The sequence below is a fragment of the Schistocerca gregaria genome, chromosome X, assembly GCF_023897955.1.
Source record: "Schistocerca gregaria isolate iqSchGreg1 chromosome X, iqSchGreg1.2, whole genome shotgun sequence".
Classification (NCBI taxonomy): Eukaryota; Metazoa; Arthropoda; class Insecta; order Orthoptera; family Acrididae; genus Schistocerca; species Schistocerca gregaria.
In genome coordinates, this window is record NC_064931.1 from 347,185,150 (window position 1) to 347,203,387 (window position 18,238).

General features: G+C 42.7%; 1 protein-coding gene across 2 annotated transcripts in view; it reads right to left on the bottom strand.

The window, feature by feature from the left end:
• LOC126298525 (zinc finger C4H2 domain-containing protein) overlaps positions 1 to 18,238 on the bottom strand; it is a 132,607-nt gene that overhangs the window by 86,307 nt on the left and 28,062 nt on the right. For both annotated transcript variants that reach the window (XM_049989885.1, XM_049989886.1), the window contains exon 2: positions 15,926 to 16,097. In XM_049989885.1, coding sequence (XP_049845842.1) covers positions 15,926 to 16,097 — 172 coding nt within the window. The remainder of the gene's footprint in view (positions 1 to 15,925; positions 16,098 to 18,238) is intronic.

Sequence of the window (18,238 nt, forward strand, 5' to 3'; positions counted from 1 at the left end):
GCAGTCAGGCGAGCAAGGCAAATTATGCTCTCTGCAGTTGACACAGACGGGAGGCAGGGCACATGGAGTATTGGGATGTGAGGGGCCTCCGCAATCTCAGCATGTGATGCTGGAAGTACTGCGGGAAGACATATGGCCCAACTTCAAGCACTTAAAACACCGCATCGGGGGAGGGATAGAGAGCTTTATGTCACACCGATAGACCATCACCTTCACCTTCTCGGGCAATGTATCATCCTCAAAGGCCAGGATGAAGGCACCGGTGGCAACCTGATTATCCTTCGGACCCCAGTGGACATGCCGGATGAAATGTACGCCTCATTGCTCTAAACTGGCGCGCAGCTCATCATCAGACTGCAAAAGAAGGCCCCTGTGAAATGTGATATCCTGGACCATATTTAAGCTCTTATTGGGCGTGACGGAAACAGAAACATCCCCCAGCTTATCACAGGTGAAGAGTGCCCGTGACTGGGCAGAAGACGCTGTGTTGATCAAGACTGACCCAGATCTCATTTTGGACAAGTCTTTCACCTCCCCAAACTTGTCCTCTAAATGCTCAACAAAAAACTGAGGTTTCATCGTCATGAAAGAGTCCCCATCAGCTCTCGGACATACAAAGTACTGGGGCGAATAAGATCCACTGCCATCCTTAGCCTGACGTTCCTCCCATGGTGTGGCCCGGGAGGGGAGTGATTTGGGGTTGTACTTCTGTGCACTGAATTGAGCTCATGATCGCTTAGAGACTGCTGGTGTTTCACCACCAGCAAGATGATGGACTACTCTTCATCGCATGTCATCCGCCCTGATGTCGCTCACTCTGACCAGGGGCCCTCCACACGGGCGACACCCAGCCGCAGCAAAGGCCACCTGGCAGGATGGCCCTTGCCGGGAGTTCCGATGCCCCAGGGGGATGGGCATCTACACCCTGGCATACATGGGAAGGTAACGGCGCAGGCATCAGCAGAGCGATCCCTATGTGGTCAGGGGGCTACAACGAACAGGGTACATGGCGGCCCCACCACAATGGACTGGCTACCATGCTGGATATCAGGTGCGAAGAGGTCATGGTAATCATCGACGTAGAAATTGACACTGCATAGTGCACGGTGGAAAATGCAGCCAGAAAGGTGTCCTCGCCCAAGAGATGGAGAAAGGGCAGGACTGCAATGCGACAGCGAGAAAGTGGGCTAAAGATCTCAATGCACGATGGACATGATACACCTTGTAAGGCACCCTTCCCCAATTGGCTCACTCTTTGGGAAAACTTTGAAGAATGGATGTCAAACCCTTCAGGGGACCATCACATAAAGGCCGAAATGTGTGAAACTCATTTTAGCTGCCTCGTGCGACAGGCAGGAATATCTCTTGCCTATTCTACCCCCGGACCCGGGTTTTCTGAATCAAGAATTAAGAAGTGTATTTGCTTTTCTTAAAACTGTAGAGATTTCTTTATTAATTTTTTTCTTTAACAAATGTTCAATTCTTATTATATAATCTTTTCGATAACCACAAGCCACAGTATTGCAGCTTGATTTCTCCGTTTCAAAAAATGAATAATTTTACTAGAATAACATGTTAGTTAACAAAATATTACAATTAGAAGTCTGCCAAGAATTTTCCAGACACTTAAATCTGCTATGAATCCCAGGGATAACACTGTGCAGCCAAAATTCTGCTTCATAAAACAGTACCTATCAGTTTTGCTATTTGAAGAATATCCAATTTATTAATAAACAACATAGCCCCGTACTTTATATATGTAGTAACTATCATCCCTGCCCCTTGCTGATTGCAGGTAGGACGTGCCCTTCGGTACAATGTGACACTGAGGAGGAGAGGGTGGTGAGCCCGTTGCTCTGGCTGCCTTTTACCCCCAGGCAAGATGACCAAGACTGAATTTGATAGCATACTGAGGGGATTTGGGGCCATCCTGGAGTGACTACAATGAGGAAACAATGCCTGCTTTTATGCAGGACCTCCAGAACTGGAGTCTGGCACTCCACCTAGTAGACTAAAATCGGAAACTATGAAAAATATAGTACTGATCTGTATGTTACAAATTTGAAGTTCAGAATCCAAAACCTGATCACTCCCAAAAAGGATAATGAAAACAAACTGTAAATACTCAGAATCTAGTTCAATTGTATAGTGAAAAGTTATTTAAATTTACTCATAAAAACTAGTAACTGGACGCCGAGAGAAGATGTCTTCTGTGGTATCAGTTAAGTCATATCAGTAATACTACACGTATCCCTTCACAATGACCTAAATTAAAAAAAAATGAATGTGAACAGTTAAAATGGACAAACCAGATACTCAGCTGAGTATTAAACTATTTTTACGGTGCATTTCACAGATTTCTAGTTGACAGTTTCAATTGACCATTGTGGCAGTGGTGGAATAAAATATGGAAACATTATCAAGAAACACTCCAGATGATTTCTTACACTACACTATTAATAGCTGTTGTAAAGACAATACCACTTTAAACTCCATCCTGAGAAATATTGTTCTTTCTTTCAAAGAAGTCACACAGGACAAAGTCAACTACATATTTAAAATAATGTGGGGATAGGGAGGACTGTAGAAACCTGGGAAAATATGCTCAAATGCACCATTCACAGAAATTTCCAAGATATTGATCTTCCAAGTGGTATCAAAAGAATACCATCAACAAAGAAAATACTTTTTAGGATATGTTGGCTTGTTGTATAATCACCTCCATGAGGGTGACACTCCAATAACTACTTTGTCATGTATAGGTTTCAGAAGAAAGATTACAAGAGCATTTCTTCAGTAGACAGGTAACTCTCTTTACCACATTAACACAAAAAGAGTGAGGACAATTTCTTCACTTCACTGTACAATGTGCTACATCATTCTGTAATGGACTCTTTCACGACCAGGTTAATTTGACAGGTGACATTTGACAGACATCGCTAACTGTCACTCCCACCACTGACAAACACAATGATACTAGATAACTGGATCTTGACTGGCAGTGAAAATTACACTGAAAATGTTCTGCTATTGTTTGGGCTATGTCTCTGGAAAGGAGACTTCTGTCTTATATTACAGCAACATCTGTGCACCTCTGCTTCTTCCTGAAATGTACCAATGGTCTACCAAATACCTATACTCTTAGAGGAACAACGTATGGAGCAGAGAATGTAGCCAATATATTTAATCATTGTGACACTCTGCCCTCACCACCTAAAACTCTGTGAGATTCTCTGCAGTTTATCTGCATTAGATCCTAAAGCTGAGCCACATGCTTGCTTCTGATTGCAGAGCATGATTCATCACTCCCCTAGAAGACTGTCTTCGTAGTTCATCTGAATACTGTGAGATAAGTGCCTCAGAAGCTGGGTAGATCATGTTCACAATACGATCCACCTACTCTGTATTCTACCATGACGCTCGAAAAGAGGAAGCTGACCCTATAGTATCCCCATAGCCATGCTGAACACCCATTTGAGTGGCTTGTTTTCAGGCATTTCTATGTCTGACATAGACACATGGTCACTGAAGCGCAAGTTACTGATTACTTTTCACTGACAAGAATGTGCAAGGGCTAGAGAGCAGAATGTGAGATCATTAGCAAAAAGCAATGTTCTAGAAGTTCTTAAGTGCATGTTCTGCCCCATTTCAGGAGATGCATATGGTGATTAAATGATCTCCAAAGTAGATTATTTGCATCAAAACTATCACACCGGAGCAGTTTTGGTGGAATTGCATGATGAGATCAGCGAGAGTTACTCCACCTATAGTTTTGTGAGGGGGCATTTGAACACGTAGTTACCCTACGATGCACATATACTGATTAAGCGACTGCTTGCAAGGGGTGGGATGAATGAGTAGTAGTATACAGTCTTGATTATATGATAATCCATTTTCAGGCTCTCACCCTACTGGGTTTGCTGTCATTGTGGAGGGAATAACTCATTAGCAAATGGGGTGTAAACTACTTTAAAAAGTGACTTGTCAGCGATTAGTTCCTTATATATAAAAATGATTTAGGAGACAATCTGAGCAGCTGTTTTCAGATGATGCTGTTTTATGTCTAGTAGTAATCAGAAGATCAAAATCAATTGCAAAACGATTCAGATAAGATATCCATATGGTACAAAATTGGCAATTAATCCTACATAATGAAAAGTGTGAGATCATCCAGACAAGTGCTGAAAGGAATCCAGTAAATGTTAATTACACCATGAATACATCAAGCCTAAAGGCCGTAAATTCAACTACATACCTAGGAATAAGAATTATGAGCAACTTAAATTGGAAAGCACAAAGAGAAAATGTTGTGGGGAAGGTGAACCAAAGATTGCCTTTTATTGGCAGAACAGTTAGAAGAGGCAACAGATGTACTAAAGAGACTGCCTATGCTACACTTGTCTGCCCTCTTCTGGAGCAGTACTGCATGGCATGGGGTTATTACCAGATACGAAGAACTGAGTACATCAAGAAAATTCAAACAAGGGCAGCAAATTTTGTATTATTGAGAAATAGTGAAGAGTGTGTCACAGACATGATACAGGATATGGGATGGACATCATTAAAACAAAGGCGTTTCTTGCTGAGGCAAAATCTTCTCAGGAAATTTCCATCACCAACTTTCTTCCTCAAATGTAAAAATATTTTGTTGATGTTTAACTACACTGGGAGAAATGATTATTAAAAAAATACAGGAAATTGGCACTCACACGGAAAGATGTGTGTGTGTTAGTTTTCCTCTGCACGCTCTTCAAGTGTGGAATGACATTAGGATTATTGTCAAGGTGGTTTGCTGAATCCTCTGCCAGGCACTTAAGTGTGATTTGCAGAGTAGCCATGTAGATGTAGACATAGACATCGATGTAGATCCTGTCTGTGTGGTTGGAAGAAGGTGTAAAATGGCCAAATTGTTGACTTTACTAGACAAAGCTTATTGTCTATCACTACTAGCCACCTTTCTTCCCATCCACACACAACTTTACCTCAACAGTGAGGTGATAGGGATAGCATGTAGGGGACTAAATACTGAATTATCTGAATTTCTCAACATGCCTCTTTGGTATTAAGGGAAACAAAATGTCAGATGCAGCAGCCAATGTGCCCTGATACCCTGCAGCACGATACCACCTCAATCAGCCTTTGTAAGTGGAGAAGGGAGTCCTGGAAATGCTGGAATACTTTATCTGCTGAGTAAAAGTGTTGCAGAGAGTCAAAGGTACTGCAATTTTTACAGCTGCAGCACCTCACAGTCAAGGGCACTCCCTGTTTAACCATATCTGTGAATAGAGCTAACAGTTGTGGTTCTCATTTAAAATGTCAAAGACAGTGTTAAAAACAGAGACAGCACTGCAGCCTCTCATTTATTACAATAATTCTAAAATTACTCTTGGTCTCTGTACTACCCAGGGTGGAAGACAGTTCCAACCCTGGATTTGGGTGTGCATTGGCCCAGCATCACGTGACTTAAGCTCATGCCTGATGTGGATCCCAAATAACCATGTTACTCAGGGATTGTTTGAGAAAAGGGGTTCCATAGGTGGACAAGCACCAGTACGGTATGCTGATGGAATGGGAACAGCAGATATCCTACATGTTTACTGCTCCACAAGGAGTTGCCGCCAGATGGTGAATGGCAGCTCCCCAATATTAGTACACAGACTGGATATGGGACTGGGTCACATAAGCTTCTGTGGTCAGCATGATCCCCTCATGGTGGATAGTGTCAATGATCTTTTATATAAAAAGTCTCACTGATCCATTAAAAATGCATTCAGTCAAGCCATGATCTTACAAAAGCCCTATAAATGTAACAAGTCCACTCACCAAGACCTATGGCTATGGCACAGAGAGATATTTGATCAGATCAGAAATCTAGCACCGGGAGAACGTCTCATCTGCTCCAATGATCACAAGACAGCATATAATTCTGCATCAAAAACGGTAAATTCTGTAGGCAGTCTGACCTTGAGGGCATGATCCAGGAAAACGACAGCGCAACCAACACAGTTCCCCTGATTAGACCCATCTGTAAAAACAGCTACATGGTCATGGTCCTCAGACAAAATATCAGAGAACATCACATTAAAAACTGAAGCAGGAGTGCTCTCTCTCCTGTACCGTACAAAACCTAATATCACTCTGGGCCTCTCCAGTAACCAGGGTAGCAGGCGGTTAAAAACCTGGATTTGGGGTCATACTGGCTCCACGCACAGTGACTCCAGCAAACGCTGCACACAGATACCAAATGGCATTGTGGTTTGTGGAAGCTTGGAAAAAAGGTGTTCCAGAGGTGGACTTGCACACCTGACGCACCATGAGGAGCTGGCACTGCATGGTAAGTGGCGGTTCCCCTGCCTCAACACAGTTGCTAGATATGCGACTGGTCCGATAAACACCCGTAGCCAGCTAATTCCCTCATGATGGCCAGTGTCAATGATACACATGTAAGAGGGCCTCGGTGACCCTTACATCACGCAACCACAGTCCAGCTGCGAACACGCAAAAGCTGGATAAAGCTGAAGGAGACGTGCCCTGTCCGCTCCCCAAGACCTATTGCTAATGCACTTTACGGTGTTCACTGCCTTCAGCGTTCTGGCTTTCAGGTCTCTCAGGTGTGTTACCACGGCCATCTGGACTCAAAAATGAGGCCCAGAAACCGCACTGTGTCTCTAAAATGTAGGATGGTGTCACCAATATTCAAGGAAGGCAAATTAAAAAGACGACGAGAACGTTTAAATGCAAATGCGCATGCGCATGCACACCTGCATGCGCGAGCACACGCACACTTCTATCTGCAGAAAGCTGAAAACCCATCTTTGCAGCCTGTTCCTCTAACCGCCGCACTGTAAATTGCAACTGACTGCTCGCCATTGCAACAGTGGAGGAGGTACAGAAAACAGCAAAATTGTCTACAAATCAGGAGCACTGTACAGGACTTCTTACCATAGCTGTGATACTGTTGATGGCTATGGCAAAGAGGGTAACACTTAGAACACTGCCCTGAGGAACACCACTCTCCTGCTCAAATCGATCAGACAGTGTGTCACCAACTTGGGTCCTAAAAAACTGCTGAGGCAGGAAAGACCATATAAAGTTGTGGAGGTGGCCACAAAAACCCCATTGATGCAAATGTGTGAGAATACAGTGTCTCCAAGTAGTGTCGCATGCCTTACTTATATGTAAGAATATGCCAATACAGTGATGCTTACGGAGGAAAGCCTGCTGAATAGCCACCTCTAGGAGGGATAGATTGTCAACTGTGGACCAGACTCTTCGGAATCCACACTGAGAGCGGCTAAAGAGTTGCCTGGTCTCTCACAACCAGACCAGACGACGGATAACCACTCGCTCCAGGGTCTTTCCTACACAGCTTGTTAAGGCAATACTCTGGTAACTACTGGGACATAGGCAGTCCTTTCCTGGTTTGAGGACAAGGATCAGAATTGCCTCCCTCCACAAGTTGGGGAAGTTGCCTGTCTGCCATATTAGATTAAAACATTCGAGGAGGATTTTCTTTGATACCACTGGCAAATGTCGAAGCATGTAGTACTGGATTTGGTTGTGACCAAGTGCAGTGTGACGAATCTCAGTCAGTGTCTATTCGAGACCCCACATGGAGAAAGGGGAGTTGTAGGTGTCAGAACTGTTGTACCTGAATTCGCACGATAGTGACAAAATGCCAGATCCTAGATTGTATTGGCAGTAATTTGTGCAAAATGTTCGGCCAGCATCTGAGCAATGTCTCTGGGTGTTGCTTGGAGGCACTCCCGTTCCAGCATTGCCGATATTGGTAAACAGCTGCGTTTACCAGAAATTCTCTGGATGGCTTCCCATACTTCTGCAGAAGAAGTGGAATGATTGATGGAATCCAGGACTGCTAGCCATGACCTTTTCTTACTCTCCCCAATGACACGTCGAGCCTTGGCCCTCGCAATTCGAAAGGCCATAAGGTTGTCTGCTGTCAGTTAGTATTTAAATGTTGAAGAGCAGAACATCTTTACTGGATCGCAGAGTGGCACTTAAGTGTCCACCAAGGTACTGGTCGCCTCCTAAGATGATCTGAGGAATGGGATGGAGAAGTTAGCAGCATGATGGATCACTAGTATGATGTGGTCCACTCATCCTTGGACACTGTCACAGTGTTTGAACACAGCAAGCTGGCTGAAACACATCCAGTTAGCCCTGCTGACCATCCATTTTGGGGGCTTAACTTCAGGTGGTGAGCCGTTTAGTACGTGAAGGCGGATTGGGAAGTGGTCACTGGAATGAAGATCATCAATGACCTCCCACTGAACAGAGTCAGTGAGGGCAGGAGAACATAAAGAGAGGTTGATGGCTGAGAATGACCCAGTAGCAGAGAAATGTGAGTTGAGGATGCACAGCTCACGAGACGTCATAAGGCCTCTCTCATTCTTTTTGATGAATGGGTGTGAATACTCCCAGGCAGTACACCCTTCCTGCTGGGAGGAGAAGAAGAATTCCAGGATTCAATCTCCATCCCAGGAGCAGCTAGGGAAATAAGGGTCCACTCAGACAGAGCCCCGTGTGCCTGAATAAGCCTTATACAACTGAGGTGGGCAGGTTCCCCAGAGGTTGCCTGCTAACGACTGTTCCACCTCAAAAGCCATGCATCCCGTAAGTGCACAGCACACCTTGAGATTGAGGTTTTTTAATAGAGGTTTACCCCATTCTCGCAATCAGGGCAGTCAAGCCAAGATTCCCATTCTCTGAGACACACAACAATCCACCGCCACACAGTGGTCACTGAAGTCTGCCCAGAGCTTATGGTGATGGGGGACTGGCAGCGTTACCAGTCCCCAGCTCAAGAACTTCGAGGTTGTCAAGCCTGTACCCAGCAAATCAGTGCCCAAGTTGTTTTGGATTAAAAATGTGGTCCATATACATCAGAGTCTCTAAAATTTAGACTGGTGCCCCTCGTATGCCAGTCAGGTAAATTAAAATCACGAACACTTATCTGCAGAAAATGTGAAACCTGTCTTTGCAGCCCTCTCCTCCAACGTCTTCATTTTAAGATGTGACTGACTACTCAAGTTACAGTATAGGAGAAGGAAATAAAATTGCAAAATTGTCCACAAATAAGGAGCATTGCACAAGACTCCTTACTGCAGATGTTATACTGAATTTTGCTATGGCAAAGAGAGCTACAGTTTCTTGGGGAACACCATTCTCCTGCTCAAAACCATCTGACAGCATGTCACCAACTCAATAACAAAAATGGTGTTGTGATAAGAGTGATTGGATGAGAGGTGGCCATAAAAGCCCCAGTGGTGAAGCTGTCCTACAGTATTGTGCCTCTAAGCTGTATTGTATGTCTTCCTGATCTCAGAGAACGTCACTATACAATGTTGTTTAAGTAGTTAAGCTTGCTAGAGAGCCGCCTCTAGCAGAGTCAGATTGTCAACAGTGATTGTACGTCTCCTAAACTGAGGCTAAATACTGGCTAAGGAGCTGCACGGCCTCACAATTAGACCAGATAATGGTTGACCATTCTCCATTCCATTGTCTTTCCTACGCAACTCAAAGTGATGCTCCACTAACTACTGGGACACGTTTGGTCCTTTGTTGGTTTGAGAAGAGCTACAAAAGTTGGCTTCTTTCATTAGATGGGGAACTGTCCTGTCTGTCATATTTAATTAACACATTCTTGGAGGGTTTCTTTTGACATTGTTGCAAATTTCACCGGATGCAGTATTTGATTTGTTGCGACTAGGCATAATATCACGAGATTCAGACAGTGCTGAATCCAGCTCGACATGGGAAAGCGCAGTTGTATGACTAAGAATTGTTGGATCTGAAGTCCAACTCACCCCTCTCCATGGTCACACATTAGCAGCAGAATGCTGAATTCTGGCTGGCAGTAGCAGTGGTCATTGCAAAATCCTCTGCTACTATATGGACTATGTCTTCAGGCATTTTTTGGAGTCACCCCTGCTTTAGCACCACTGATAACTGACAGAATTTACCAGAAATTCTCCTGATGGTTTCCCATGATTTTGTGGAACAATTGGAACAATTGACAGAGTTCAGGAATGCTTGCCATGAACTTTTCTTTCTCTCCTGGGTTACGTGCCAAGCTTTGGCTTTTGCTGCTCAATAAGGTGTTGGGTGGCACTTAAACCATCACAGAACTGCATGTTCACCTCAGATTGCTGAGCAGCAATCAGTCGACCAAGGTACAGGCTGCCTTCTAATACTACCTGAGGACTCTGGGTAAGTGAGCAGCAAGGTGGATCACATGTTTACTGTGGTGCACACATTCCTGTATGCTGCCTCAGTGTTCAAAGCACAGCCAGGTGGCTGAACAGCAGCATCCATCCTGACAGCTTCCTTTCAAATATTGCTCCATCTGGTAGGTGGATTTGGGGTGAAAAATTGTCACTGGAAGAAAGTCACTGGTAACTTTCCACTAAGCAGAACTACAAGGACTGGAGAGTGGAAAAAAGAGGTTTATGGCTAAGAATGACCCAGTAGTAATGCTGAAATGAGCAGTGTTGCCAGTGTTGAAGCTACACACCTCATGACACACCATAAGACTCTCCAGAGCCCTACCTGCGGGGCAAGTAGGATTTGGTGGCCACAATACCTTATGGGCATTGAAGTCTCTCAGTAGGAGAAATGGTCAAGATTTGGGGGGGGGGGGGGGGTGAGGTGAGGTGAGGTGAGTTTTCTCCAAGATCTGTAAGATCCTCATAATCTACAGCTCCTTGTGGTGCTCAGAGTCTACTGTGGTGGTAAATGCAGATGGTAGATGGTGTTCCTTTGGCCCACATGAATTTCAATTGTATCTGCTTGAACAACAGTAATGAGGAGCAGAGCAGAGCAGACGAGTGATGTATTTTATTTACAAACAAAGCCACCCGTCCTTTGGTCTCCCCCGATTCAGGTCATCCTTGGGGTGAAGGGTATGGCTTTGTAGAATAAGAGGGTATGTTTAAAATTTGCACAAGGGACAGTCCTGCACTAGGAGTTTCACTTTCTTTACATGTGTCCTGAACCCACTGATGTTCCACTGTAGTAAGAGAGCCTTTTTATCTACGAGGTTTTTCTTTCACCTTGTCTCTGGCAGAGTGGCAAGCCTGTCAGTGGCGAGCTTAGTCAGGGAGCTAGATGGTTGACTTAAACAGATTTCATATTCAATTGTCTCCACATTAAAATCCTTAGAACACCAGACTGAAAGTGAGATATACATGGTCTGAGAGTCTGACTGGTCTTCTTCTGTGGTTGATGCTTCCTGTCGATTTGTTTTCTAGAGAAGACTTTGGAGGAATGTTTTTGGCAGTGGTGGTAACTGCTCTGGACCCGTTTACCAGAGTCTGCCTGTTGTCGAGCCAGATGATATACAATGTCAGCAAGTGTAGACCTTCTGATGTTCTCGGGGATCTATAGGCTTCGTACTGACAGCACCATTGCAACTGTACTTACAAATGTACATATTATAGCTAGCTAGCACTATGAACTATTTGGGTAGCGGCATCACATTTCTGAATTAACTACACCTTGGCATACATGGGGAGGGAACAGCTCTGGTATCAGTAGAGTGATCCCTGTGCTGTCATGGGACTCAGCCATATGGGTATATAACAGTACCACCACACGGACTGACTACACGTGCTGGTGACCTAGCAGGGTGGAAAAGAAGCTGGAGAGGGGAAGGAAGGGGGAGAGTAATCCACATCGTAGATTCTAGGGATGGAGTTCTTCCCTGTATGACTCTCACTAAGAACAGAAAATTTTGTAGTGGATGTCAAACCTTAAGTGGGGACCTAAGTGCCAAAGAGAATGAAAGGACAGGTAAAAGGAACAAAATTGCAACTAATAGAGGAAACCAGGTGGATAGCCAGGGAGACATAAATCAGAACACTGAGAGAGGGGTAGGAGGGGGCAACGGTGAAGGAGCAAGGATACAGAAGGAGGGGGCAGGATGAAGGAAATGCAGCCAGGGAATGAAGAATGGACCACAATAGCTCAGGGCTTCGTGTGCGCCATGCACCAATTCACAAAAGAACCGTGAGCCCCCTGGGGGGACGGTAACTCCCTTTCTTCAAGACAGACAATGTAGTCTCCAGAGTAGATACTTTGATCCCCAAGCAGTTAATAGACTTCAATGGAGATGAACAAATGATTCCTTTGCATGAGGCCTTACCACATTTGCTGCCAGTGGCTTCTCCCTTACATGCTCAAGTGGTGTGCCCAAAGTGCTGGCACTTAAAACAGTATATTGGACTGAGTATATAAGGCCTCACACCTAAGCGAATACAATCTACCTTGATACACCATGAGACACTGGTACTGAATGTAAGAAGAAAGAAACTGGTATCAGTAGTTCACCCTCTGTCCTTTTCATAAGGTAAGCACTGTTGCCTGCTGTTGAGTAAGTCATCAAAACGTTTAAACCACTAAAATCATACTTCGAATCTGAAAAAAAAAGTGTCCATTGTTACTCCAAAACTTCTTTCAAAACCCTTTGTCTGAAGTATGGCTATACTTTGTTCACAGTCAGGCTTCATCATTTCATGAAGCAGTTAAAAAAGTTAAAGGACAGACAGTCACTATATTTGAAGTGGCTGATTGTATTAGTAAGTTGAAAACTACATTGCAGTCCAAAATTTAAGACCAGTTCCTTCCCTCAAGAGTTAAAACAATTCTTGAAACTCGAACAGAGGTATGTCTGCTTCCAGCAGAGGTAAAGAGTTTTCATGATGCTGTATTATTTTTCTATGAAACTGCTCTATCCTACTTAAAAAAAGTGGACTGAAAAAAGTTTACAGAATGGACTGCTACAATTGAGTTACCTTGAATCAAATACCTGTATGGGATGACATTGAAACAACTTCTTCCCTAGTTAGCGAAACTGTGCCATGTGTTCAGTTTACAGAAAATGTAATGTGTGATGAGTATGTCAGTGTCAAACAGTTTGTAATCACTGAGAAAATCATTGAATGGACTGCTAACAACACTGTTCCAGGTCAAAGATGGGTTGAGATGATTTCTCATTTCAGCCAGAATCATGTGCCATTCTCAAATGTACGCAAGCTAGTGGAGTCTCTTTTCTGCTTTCCTGGCACTAATGCTGTTACTGAAAGGGTATTTTCCCACATGGACAATATATGGACAAGTGGCAAAACACAGTTGGCTGTAGAAATCATGAAAGCAATGTTAGTAAGTAGAATAAATTATGATGAAACGTGTGTAGAGTTTTTTCATATGTTGTTGAAAAATACAGACTTGATAAAGAAAATTCACAGCACTGATAAATACAGTTGCCCTGATCACACTCATTCATCTTGGAAGGTATTAATAAAATGTAAAAGTGCTTTTCTTTGTAACAAATTTAATTGATATTTTGTATTTACTACATTTTATTGTAACCTCCTTCTCATATAATAAATAAATAAATATAGCCTATTTTGCAAAATTTGTAATGTGTCCCAGATTTGGGCCTAGGAAATATGTTAATGTCCCGAATTTGAGTCTAGAAAATATGGTCACCTTACTTTTCATTATACAGGTTATACGAAAAAGAATCATCCAATTTGGCAAGTCTGTATTTCTGAAAGTGTAACATATACAATGAATTTTGTTTTTTTGATCAACGGGAAACTCAAAAACTTGTTTTTCATGCCTTTTCATAGGTGTTCAATATGCACCCCATTGAGATGCACGGCATTTGTCAATGCAGTAATTAAATTTCTCCCACACTGCAGCAAGCACGTCTTGAGTTACAGCTTCCACAGCTGCTGTTATGTGATGTCTGAGTTCATCCATTGTTGTCGGCAATGGAGGCATATCAAAAGTCTTTTATAAGCCCCACAAAAAAGAATCACAAATAGTCAGGTCAAGTGACCTTTGAGGATAGTAATGTAAGGCTGAATCATTTGGCCCAGTGTGACTGACCCATCATTCAGTAACCCTTTGATTTAGAAGTTCCTGCACTTCCAGATGCCAGTGAGGCAGTGCCCCATCCTGTTGGTAAACGACGTCATTACAATCAGTCTCCAACTATGGGAAAAGAAAGTTGTTAAGGATATCCTGTAATAGTGTTCCCGGCAAATAAAAATAGACCATACACCTTTTCCCGTGAAACTTCACAAAAAACATTAAATTTTGTAGAGTCCCTCTGGTGTTGTTGAATTTCATGTGGTGGTTGTGTACCCTATATTCTCACATTGTGACAGTTCATCTTTCCATTTTAATGGAATGTTGCCTTGTCACTAAACACCAAGTGTGGAAGAAAACTTATCCTCCATCTTGTGAAGAACGAAATTACAGAACCCCATACATTGCTGTTGGTCACCTTCACGAAGAGCTTGCAGTAGCTGAATTTCGTATGGTTTCATGCGAAAACGTTGGCACAACACATGCCAGACGGACATCGGGGGCATGTTCACCTGTAGACCTGCACAGCAAATGGATTTCTACAGACATTTGAGGGCGTCCCAGCAAATTGCCTTTACACAAACAACCTGTTTCTCGAAATTTTTCACGCCATCGTCTAATGCTCTGTGTTTTAAGAGGATCCATACCATACCCATTACGACAGTCACAGTGAACAATTACTGACCCTCACTATGCAATAGATAGAACACAAAATGCTTTCTGTTGTCCGGACATCAGTTGTACTAGAACTGAATTGGGCACACTTTTAAGTATTAAAAACACCTTCTACCTAGTAACACAAGCATTCAGTTATTATAAACTGATTTATTTTCAAAAAATCCCAAATCAGGACTGGCTATAAGAATCCTTTAGTGCAAGTGAGTGTTGATACTCACCAGCAGTTCACCCATTCCACAGGGATATGGTTGGCTGAATTTGAAGAGTTCCATCTCGGTCCCACAAGCCGTTAGGTAAATAAGGGTCCATCCCAATGGATTCCCTCTTGCCTGGTTATGCCTTACACAACTGAGGTGTGACAGGTGTACCAGAGGCTGCCCACTAATGACTGTTCCACTTCAACAGCCATATGTTCCATCAGTGCACAGTACACCTTGAGACTGATGTTCCTTTAATATGGGTTTATACTGTCCCTAGGATCAATGCAGATAAGATCCCTGTGACAACTTTCACCACTGCACTGCATGACGATTGCTGAAGCATGGCTGGAGCTCAAGGTTACAGAGGCCAGTGGCATTTACCCATCCCTAGCTCAGGAAACCTAGCTTGTCAAGCTTGGACCCCACAAAATGAAGGCTGAGCTCTCTCAGATGCTTGGCATTTAGAATGACCTAGGGCATGTGTGGTTTTATGAAAATACCATAGACGCAGCAAGCATTATCCCCAGTTTAAATCAGACTTTTAATGAAATGTGCACATAACAATAAACAGTACAAACAGAAATTTTTAGCTGAAAGCAGTGAATGGCATTCCCTTCAGAAGTTTGCTAAGCCAATGACATAAATGATAAGACACCTGCAAGTTAAAATAAGATTTGTTCTATAGGTACATCATTTATGATAAGACAATTTTCACATAAAAGACACTGACTTTTATTCCTCCAAAAAGTAGCTTTCAAGTATCAATCTGCAGCAAAAAGCATTAGATGATCGACTAATGTGTTGCTGCAACAATAGGAGCAGCAATGCTTGAATAGAGGAGGAGGAGGAGGAGGAGGAGGAGGAGAAAACTTCAACAACATTCTCAAAAGCAAATATCTGGTGTGTTCAACATAACGGCCTAGCAAGGTGCCAATAGGATAGTTTCAAAACTACAAATAAAAAAGATTGAGAAAGTGGCATTACTAACAGCCAACATCCATTACACTGTTAAACATTTCCAACAGAATGGGATATTTTTTGTTCATTAGTTATGATGAAGAGGCTGATCTTGTTATGTCTAGCTTAGCATTATGTTAAAAATATGATTCATTAGTACTGCTTGAATATTAGCAACCAAGTCGTCTTCTCACCGCATTTATGTCAGCATGGATCTGTCTCAGCTCCTCAACGTGTGCCATTTTCTCTTGCATAAGGAGATCCATTTCTTGTTTGTACTCCGACAAACATTTTTCTTCTTGTTCTGTTGTTTCAACCTCTTGAATTATTCTCATTTTCATTTTCTCCAACTGCAGTGTTTTTGCTCTGAAATAATCACAAGACTATTGGGAAATGCAATGCTAATAGAACCCTATTAATGGATTTTTCACATAACAAGCAATAAGCAAGTTTATATCAGCCACTCCACGTAACACTGTAATTTACAGTTCTATTATTATACGAGGGTTGGAAGTTTAATAGTGGCAACTACTTGTTTACTGCTCATACAAAATAGTTCCGTGTTTCAAAGTTTTACTGACCTTCAAAGAAGTCACCAGTATTGTGTATAACCCCTTACCAGTGATGTGGAAGTCGTAGGATACTCTTAGCAGTGCCAGTTGTGTTGACAGTTCGAGTGGCGCAGACCATTGCTCGAAGAATTTGTAGCAGTTCTCAAGTGAATAACGTGAAATGTTTCCTTCAGTTTGGAACTCGAGTAGAACTTACGAGGGTTTAAGTCGGGGGAGTGCAGCAGGTGGTATAGCACTTAGCAGCCCCATCAGTCAAACAAATCAGTAACAGCTTGCACTTTATGTGCTTCAGCATTGTTCTGCAAAGTGATGGTCAGGTCCTGCAGAAAGTGTCATCACTTCTTTCTTTATGCTGTTCATTTTTGGAACTCAACCAATTACCAGCTTAGAGGCAGAATTGATGACACTTTCTGCAGGACCTGACCATCATTTACTGCACTCCCCTGACTTAAGCCCCCGTAAGTACTACGCGAGTTCTAAACTGAAGGAAAAATGTCACTGCATTAGCTTCAGAATTGCTACAAATTCGTCGAGCAATAGAATGCGCCACTCGAACTGTCAACGCAACTGGCACTGCTAAGAGTACCCTATGACTTCCACATCACTGGCAACGGGTTATACACAATGCTGGTGACTACTTTGAAGGTCAGTAGAACTTTGAAACATTTAACTATTTTGTAAAAGCAGTAAATAAATAGTTGCCACTATTAAAATTCCAACCATTGTAGCTTATGTTAAGATATTACATGTTCTGGATGTTATTAATGAAGCACCCTCAACACAAATATTAGAAAGTAAATATTCAAATTCATTTTACACACTGCTTATGAGCACAATTTGAGTGGAGGCTAGTCCCCTCCTCTCTCTCTCTCTCTCTCTCTCTCTCTCTCTCTCTCTCTCTCTCTCTCTCTCTCTCTCTCTCTCTCTCTCCCCCCCCCCCCCCCCCCCCACACACACACACAACCTTTCCTGTTATAATATGCATAGTATCCATACTTTCACAATTCACACGGAGTAATATTTTCTGAAATGGCCATCTTTTCATAAATATGACCTTTTTGCAAATACTGTGAACTATTAAAACTGGAAGCTTTCAATATAATAGTAATAATAGTAGTTTTTCTCTAGGAAACATTTTGATATTTAGAGTTGCCTGCCTGTAGCTGGCAAAATGTTATTTCCCGTTGAGTTTTTCAAGTTACGTCCAGCCGATAACTCTGATAAATTTGTGGCTCTATAAATAATCTAGTGAAGAATATCTACATCTACAGTCTGCAGTCCACTTAAGTGGATGGCAGATGGTACTTCCCATTGTACCACATACTATGGTTTCTTCCCGTTATTTGAATATGGAAGGCAGAATGTTTGGTTTTGTTGTGATTTAGGGAACAAAAACAACTAAGTCCATACGTGTCCATGTCAGAACCAAGCAGCATGAAGATGAAAATGAGAGTGAAAAGCGACTACATGTTAAGCCCAATCGGCGGAAGGAAAGACAGCTAAAACAGGAACTTTCTCTTGGACAAAGGTCCATAAAATATGCCACACACAATGAAGGTCCTGCACTAAAGGTTAACTGTCCTTGACCATATTGCTACAATGGATAAAAAGTAAAATTCGGACAACAGGCTGTGCATTGTTCGCTACAACTGCTGATAACTCAGACGGCAAACATATATTAAAATGTAAGTGGTTAAAGAAAGGGCATTCCGCCAGGATATGGTGAAACGTACAAGGTTGATGACAATGAGCACAAATTGGTATCAACACTTAACAAATGGCGATGGCTAAAATGACAGTGGCCAATATGCAACCTAGCTAAAATAATCTCCTTGTGACTAGAGGGCCAAGAGGAAGTTGGCAAAGCCACTGGGAGAAATTTAATTCCCCAGAGCTTGTTCCCATGAAGGGGAGACCATTGGTGACACCACCTTC